The sequence below is a fragment of the Theropithecus gelada genome, chromosome 10, assembly GCF_003255815.1.
Source record: "Theropithecus gelada isolate Dixy chromosome 10, Tgel_1.0, whole genome shotgun sequence".
Taxonomy (NCBI): Eukaryota; Metazoa; Chordata; class Mammalia; order Primates; family Cercopithecidae; genus Theropithecus; species Theropithecus gelada.
In genome coordinates this window covers 43,346,338-43,354,163 of record NC_037678.1, presented here as the reverse complement: position 1 = coordinate 43,354,163, position 7,826 = coordinate 43,346,338, and the positions used below count along the sequence as shown (strand labels likewise).

The following is a 7,826-nucleotide window of genomic DNA, read 5'->3' as shown; positions in this document are numbered from 1 at the left end:
AAAAAAAAAAAAAAAAAAAAAAAAAAGAAAACCACTAAAATACGTATCCAGACCACACTTGGAAAAACACTCATCTGGAAAAAAACAAAAACAAACAAGCAAAAACCTTCAATACACAGTCCTATAAAATAGTACATCCGCTTCATGAGCAGTAGTGACTTAAAAAAGGAAGCTGAGAACTGGTTAGATGATTGAGCAGTTCTGTTTTTCACAAAGCCAGATAAAAGCACAGGATCTCAGCAACCTATTTTATATCAGTCGGGAGCTTTATTCGAGTTAATGCACCAATTAGTTATTAATGGAAACTTATTGAGGGCGTCATATTGAAGTTCACGCTTGGTAAAGAATCATTAAGACCTCAAGACCTGTTTTCATTGAGGACCACGTTTCTGACCACATTTTTCTTTGTACCAATTAACCTTTTTTCCCCCCATTTTTTCTCTTTGCACTTTGTTGCAGGATATTTCTCCATCTGCCGGTGAGCACAGTGACTATACTGCTCACAGCACTGCTGCCACATCAGGATTCTCTCTGCAATCTGACACCTACCTGGCAGTGGTTAATGACGCTCCTCTACCCTCTGGCAAAAGTCTTGACCTTGGGTTGCTGGAGACTCAGCTGCCGGCCTCCCAGGATCCAGTCTCAACAGATCCCAAACCATGCATTTTCTCAGATGCTCAAGGGCCTTCTTCCTTTGGGTCCAAAGGAACTTTTCCCCGCCACGACATTGCTACCTCTGTGGCTGCCATTTGTATATCTCTGCCAGCGAGAACAGATCACATAGCCCAGGAAATTCACAGTGCTGAACCACAAGACCACAGCCAGACTGCAGGGAGGACTCTGATACCAAGCTCCCCGGACAGCAAAGCCACAGGAGAGGGCAGAGCACAGACCCTCTTGCCAGGGAGACCTTCATCTGGACAAAGAATTTCAGATTGGGTTCCATTGGGGTCAACTGAAAAAACTCATCTTGAAATACCAGCTTCAAGACCAAGTTCAGCTAGTTCACACCAAAAGGAAGGGAGACAAAAGACATTTTTTCCTTCCAGAGGCCAGTATGGGCGTGGGGAAATGGCCGTCCCCTGCCCCTCTTTAGGAAGTGACGGTAGGAAACGTCAGGTATCTGAATTAATCACTCGGAAGGATTCTGTGGTTCCTTCTAAGCCAGAGCAGCCCATAGAAATTCCTGAAGCCCCTTCTAAATCCCTCAAGAAGAGGAGTCTGGAAGGAATGAGAAAGCAAACTCGAGTGGAGTTCAGTGATACCAGCAGCGATGATGAAGACCGATTGGTTATAGAAATATGAAGCTTCCAGAGAAAGATGGTATCTCTGGTCAAAGACTGTTGATGCTTCACAAGTAAATGTTGTTAGACTGGCGGAAGAACTAAACTCTATCTGTGAAACACCTACAGATTAGGAAAGCCATTTTGAGTTATTTACAAGCCAATTCCAACCAACTCCTGACCCCCAACTCAGCCACAGTGTTCCCCAGCTCCCCTTGGGAGTGCTCTGCTTATGTTCACATGGTGCCAGACAGGGCAGACATGGCAAGGAAGCAAACTCCGGAAATGGTCAACGTGCACAGTGACTGGGCCTTGACTCCCAGCCTCCTCTTCTGCACCTGTCCCCCACTGCCTCTCTGCAATCAAATGGCACTAACCAAGAAAGCCACAATCAACACGTTTCTTCACAAGTGGATCCCACACAGTCGAGGCAACTGGCTTTCTCCGTTAGTAAACTGAGGGTTTGCGTCCAAGGTAGAGAGCATACTTGGGATAATTGGAGTAGCTTGACAAAGAGACAGGGGTGTGAACTGGGCACAAAGATACTTCTGTTCATTTTGGAGACAAAATTCGGATACATTAAAAAACTGAAGCTTGTTCAGAGTATTCACGTCCTTAGTGGAGTTGTAAATACACTTCAAAATGCCTATGATCCGGTGAAATGCCGATTACTTTTAAATGTTGCACAAATGGTCAATGCTTATTTATGGTCAGATGATGCAAGTACATGCTCTTGTGCCTGGTGCCTTTGCTGTGGAGATCTCTGAGACCGTTGGTTTTTCTAGTTTTTGCAAAGGAACATTGTGTTAAAAGTTAATAGAACTGTCTGTCTGTAATGAGTCATTTTTAAGAGGGAAAAATTCACTTATTTTCCTCTGATTCTTTTTGTCATATTGTGCTCTGAGCAGTTTCAATTAGAGGGTTACATTTTAGTAATCTGTACAGCTTAAACTGATGCCTGCTCATCGTGACGGGAGCCTTTTAGATTTCCTTCAGAAGCTTCAAGGATACAAAACTAATTGGAGTTTTGACGCTGTTTTACATCTCAGTAATTTTATTTTCGGGGCTTAGTGTTACTTTGCTGTCAAATTAAATCAGCCTCTGTATTGTGCACGTCAGAACTGCACAGATAAAATTCTCTGGTATTCCAAGCCAGTGCGCCCCTGTGCAGAAGAAAACAGCAGGTCTGCGTCAACCAGCCCAGTGAGCAAAGCCTCAGACCCACTGCCTTCCTCTCCCCATCCTTCCATGGGAGAGGAGAAACTTAAAGAGGTTTACATTGCTGTATTTCAATAAAATTTTATACTTGCTTTTGGTATGATTTTGTACAATTTGAAATTTATAGCTGAGCTCTTTTGGTTTAACTTTGATGTAATGATGTTCATGTGACATCTTGTACTTCAAAGACACGGCAATGCAGAGCATCTCACACATACGAATACACTTTCGTCAGTCTGTGCCTGTGACTAAGTATGGTCAAATTTCAAGTATCTTCATGTGAATTTTCCAATTTTGGTGTTATTCATAGAAAACTTCAATGCCAGACCAGCTTCCCTGGTTACTTAGTATATATTTGTGACCATTTCATATGCACTCATAAATATCCAAGGATTTCAGGCCCAGCCAAGAAAAACATAAGAAGGGAGGTAAAAAGGATGTTGGACATTCACTTAGTGTACTTTTTAAACCCAACAAAAGTGATGTGGTGATTATCTCCCTTTTTGAATGATTCATGCCACTATAATGAGAGAGGCAGTGTAGGCAAATGGTCTGAGCCTTGGATGGAGATTGAAGTCCTGACTTTAGCTGGGAAATCTTGGTTAAGAGTCTCTCTGTACCTCAGTTTCCCTAAGTGAGAATAAGAGAGTTGGACAAGATGAATGTATCTCCAGGTTCCAATTTTTCTGAGAATGGTTGATAGAGAAGCTGCTCTCTCCTTAAAATGCGTGGACTCAATGGCTTGAAGATATTCCCCATGGGGAACCGTTGCCACGGGGGCCTTGCATGCAAGAAGTTTGGGTGGGGACAGTGAGGAACTGAAATGCAAACACCTTCCACCAATTATTGCTGTGAAGAACCTGAACCTGAAGAAGCTCCATCTAATTTTTTCCCCAGAGTTCCAGATTTTAGGGTGCAATCATCCAGCCTATACATGTGACTCATAGTTCAAAAAATTAAAAGCAAAACCAGAACTCTCCGGTAAGAATGGAGAAAACCTATCTGTAGGCTGAACTGGCTCCTTTGTCTTAGGAGGCACTGGTCAGGGGAAAAAATCTGTCTTCTAGACCCCTCCTTTCTGGGTGGCTACTGTGGCATGAACGGGATCACTGGCTGTAAATCAGTAAGTCATAGCTCCAAATAGCACCAACTTCAGGATAATGGTGGAAGCTGTGTCCTTCTAGGAGCCACCGTTGCCGGCTGTCACATCCCAACCTGGGTCAAATATGGCAGAATATTGATTTCATCTCTAACTCCCTGTATCTCTTACAAAGGTAGAACAGGTAGCCAAACCACCTTGTTTTGCTGGTCTTTGGCTAGTGGCTGGCAGTGTTTACAAGTGTACCTTACTTTATATCAACATGAATTTGTGAAAAAGCTGTATTTCAATGGATTTTTTAAAATTAAAAATGTATTTTGAATGACCCTAAGGGAGCTGGCTCTTGAAAAGCATCCTAAGGTAAAGATTTTTTTTTTTTTTAAATGAAGAATCTTTTTATAAAGCAATGAACAATCTCTGATTTTATAAATCTTAATTTTCCTTTGGGTTTCTTAAAGTGAAATACAATTATAAGAATACATTTTAAGGGTAACATCAACAACCTAGAACCCAGTTTGGGTTAATGAAAATAAAATGTCAGTATTATCAATTGATAACTACCGCAGTTGTATACTCTGCAAGTGTGTACTGCATGATAGTTAAGGAAAAACAAATTTATTTTAGAACAAAGCAACCAGAGTTTAAAGATCAGGGATTTCCTTCTTTCCCCAGTGCTAATTTTCCAGTGTTAATTTTATTGTATCTTTAGGTAAGGGTCTTAACCAACTGATGCCTCAGTTTCTTCCACAGAGAGTAGTTCAAGGGACGCTGTCATGACCTAAGGAAAGGGCACTGAATTTTTTTTTTGCCAATCTCAAAAGTGACATTTCCCCATGATGTTCAAGACTCACCAAGTTTCTCTCTCCACCTGTACCTACACCCAGCTAAATCTTGCTGTTAAAGATGTATGGAGGGAAGAGGGTTCAATCCTCCCCTCCTTGGCAACCTACGTTGTTAAGTGACTCAAAGTCATGTGATTTTTAGTGGACAACTGGAATCCTCCTTCTTGTAAAACACATTGAAAAACAGCTCATCTCTCCTGTTAGGCTTAACCCTTGAGATATGAGACAAAGCTAATAACCCCTTTGGTTCACATCTCACAGTAACCAGGAGAACCTATGGTTCATTTGCCAAGTGATTAAAAAAAAAGATGGAGGAGAGCGTCTCTGAATTTTAATGAAAACACTGCCAATAGCATGGTGGTAACCTAGGGTAAGTCAGACTTTTTCTTCCTGAAATCACTCTTCTAAAGCTGAGACCGGAAGAGGAACCTTGTAGAAGCGCACTGTGACCACAGTTCTTGGCATGAAAGATAAACAATTTGCAGTCTCATGCCAAAAAGTATTTCCTTGCATTTACATTCATTACTTAGAATGATCACATTATTCATTTTTTCCCCCCAGCACAGAAATTTGCATTTTGCACAAAATTTGCCTGGTGCAGCAGATTTTTATAGTTATGGAAACTGTCATCATTATCAGAATGTGCTGCTGCTCAACTCCCCAGACATAATTTAATATGGTGAGGAGAAAATGGCCTGCCCGGCTCTATGGGTGATCATATTTCTACTATTGCAGCAAACTGGGCTTGTGTATTTTTCCTCACTTCAGTTGTTATTCCCATAGTTCATGTAGGGAGGCACTTTGGCTTTTGAAACACGACATTTCTCAATACTTAAGCACAATGTCTTGTCCTTATTTTTCAGAACCCATTAAATATAAGGGTCAGGACCTAGAAAATATTATGTGCTAGATTTATACACTGTATGATTCTTTTCATCCATGCTTTGCACTTATACATAATTTGGTCTGAAGAAGTATAGGAACAGTCAAGCACATTACTTCACCATTGGAAGAACAGGAACCAGGGAAAAACATCAGCCTCTGCTACTTGGAGCACTAGAGGATGACGGAATGTCTTTTATATGTGGTCGACTGTTCAGGATTTACTACTCAATTGCTTGTTCACAATCAGGGAATTGATTGGCTTCTGGGTTGGTTGTTGAAATTTCTTTCTTTATATGGTTAAATTATTTTGTTTTGATAAAAATAAAACTTAAAATGCAAATGTCTCATGTGATTTGTTAACATTTTAACTAAAACCATTGCAAACCATATCCTTTATGAATGGGACATCTGATTATTCCTAATCATTGACCCAATGCCTCGTCGGCCATATTGGTATCCCATTCCACTCAACAAAGGGATTAGGTCATGTCCAATGATCTCATTTTCTTGTGGTGCTTCCTTTTCACATATAGCTTGTTTGTCATTATCTGCCATATTTTATAGTCCGTAACTGAGGAACCTAATTTTAAATTCTTAAATGTAGCGAAACTTTGAAGCCACAGGAGGGCACGATCCCACAGTGCAATAATCTAGAACCTTTTTCCCTTGGAATTGATGTTTTCTGGACATTTAGCATTACTCATTAACAGAGAAAACATCCTTAAATCAAAATCATAGCTTGTTATGAGGGTGATTTATATACTCCTTGCAAGAATAAGTAGACTTACTTTTATAGCCCAACACAATATTATTAGTCTATTTACATATTTCTTGAAGACACTTGAAGTCAGTGGGGTGCAATTCATTGGAGGGAAAAGTGGGATTGAGGATATGGAAGGAACAGATATACTAACTGATGGCTCTTAATAGCTTTTTTCCAAACTCATCAAACTGTAATCGCAATTATTATAATTAATCTGTTTGTTCCAAACTTCAGTCATTTGAGAACCATCTTAATGCTTTTTGCTATATGTATCAAGATGCCACGTATGGGTATATTTTTTACTTAATACTTTTATTTAAATTATCTCTGTGTTAAAGAAGCAATTATTGCCCTAAGCAATAATGTCTATGAAAACTTGTTGAATTTTTTAGTTAAGTATATTTTCAAATATGCATTAAAATATAGTAAAACTATTAAAAATTGTTCATGTGTCGGTTAAATATCATCTTCATATTACCAGTGGTGTACCCAGTGGACTTGGGGAAACATCGAGATAACCTAAACAGTATGTTTGCTGTTAGGTTCTCTAGTTATTCTAGCTCCTGTTAAGCAGAGCTCTGTGTCCATTTTTTCTCCAATACAATAGAACTGGTGACCACAAACAGAATTGTGGGATTATTGGATAAGGGTCTTTGATCAAACTGTATAGTTAAATAATCGACATTTCAAATCAAAGGATTTTGGTCTCAAAGGAATAATCACATAATGTTTTGTTGCATAAACATTTTTTTTTTGTTTGTTTTGGTGTTTTGAGTGTTGGCTGATTAGTCAGTGAGTACAGAAATGATATATAGGAATGCATAGTTAGGAATTCATGCCCAGCTACAAGCACTGCCGTAAGTTCTGCTGAAATAACTGCTTCCATACTTCTAACTGTGAGGAAAATTGATTTGGCCGTACTAAGAACCACAGAGAGCACCTTTCAAGTCTCTTTAGTGTCAGCTTGTTGATCTTTGGGCTGTGTATGCAGAGTTGCTCAGTGGCGTCTGGGACCTTTGTTTCCAGTGGTGACAGATTCAGTCTGCCTTCGCTTTCCTTCAGTTTCTGCCAGAGGCAAATTCAACAGCCTTTACCATTGAGCATCTTGGGATTAGTCCATGGCTATTTCAGCCCAGAAATAGGTGACTTATTTTTCTGTGTAAGGTATGAGTGAATGGATATCTCATTCCTATTGGGAATGAGAGGTTTTGTACCTGTAGCACCTGGGAAAGAGTGGCCCAGTTCTGCCTGTGGCCACAGAGATCTGGTTGCCTTCTGTGCATATATTGTGTGCAATGGGGTATAACACAGCAGGATTGAGGCCTGTTGGCTCCATCATACGTGAAAGGTCAGATATCTAGCCTTGCTTTTTCTACATGATGTGTAAACCACAAATACGAATACTCTAGTTGGACATATTTGCCTGAAGGAATCCTTTACACATACACACACACACACACACAGAAAGAGAACCTTACACACACACACACACACACACACACACACACACAGAGAGAGAGAGAGAGAGAGAGAACACATTGAAAACTTCCTCAAAAGTCCTCCCCTTGTTAAAATAACTGGGTGGACTAGGGCCGATGAGTTAGGAAATGAGATGACTACGTATATGGCCCAAAAGGGAGCTCCTTGGAGGCAGAGCCCATGGTGTCTTTATCCTGGTTTTCATAGCTGCTGGAAGAGTGCCTGGCTCATAACAGGCATTAGTGCACTTTTACTGA

At 40.3% G+C, this 7,826-nt stretch overlaps 1 protein-coding gene across 1 annotated transcript in view; it reads left to right on the top strand.

The window, feature by feature from the left end:
* Positions 1–5,667, top strand: part of ZNF831 (zinc finger protein 831) — a 67,463-nt gene extending 61,796 nt beyond the window's left edge. Inside the window, exon 5 of the mRNA XM_025400047.1 lies at positions 460–5,667. Within this exon, the coding sequence (XP_025255832.1) occupies positions 460–1,305 (846 nt within the window). The 3' untranslated portion in view covers positions 1,306–5,667. The remainder of the gene's footprint in view (positions 1–459) is intronic.
* The last annotated feature ends 2,159 nt before the right edge of the window (positions 5,668–7,826 follow it).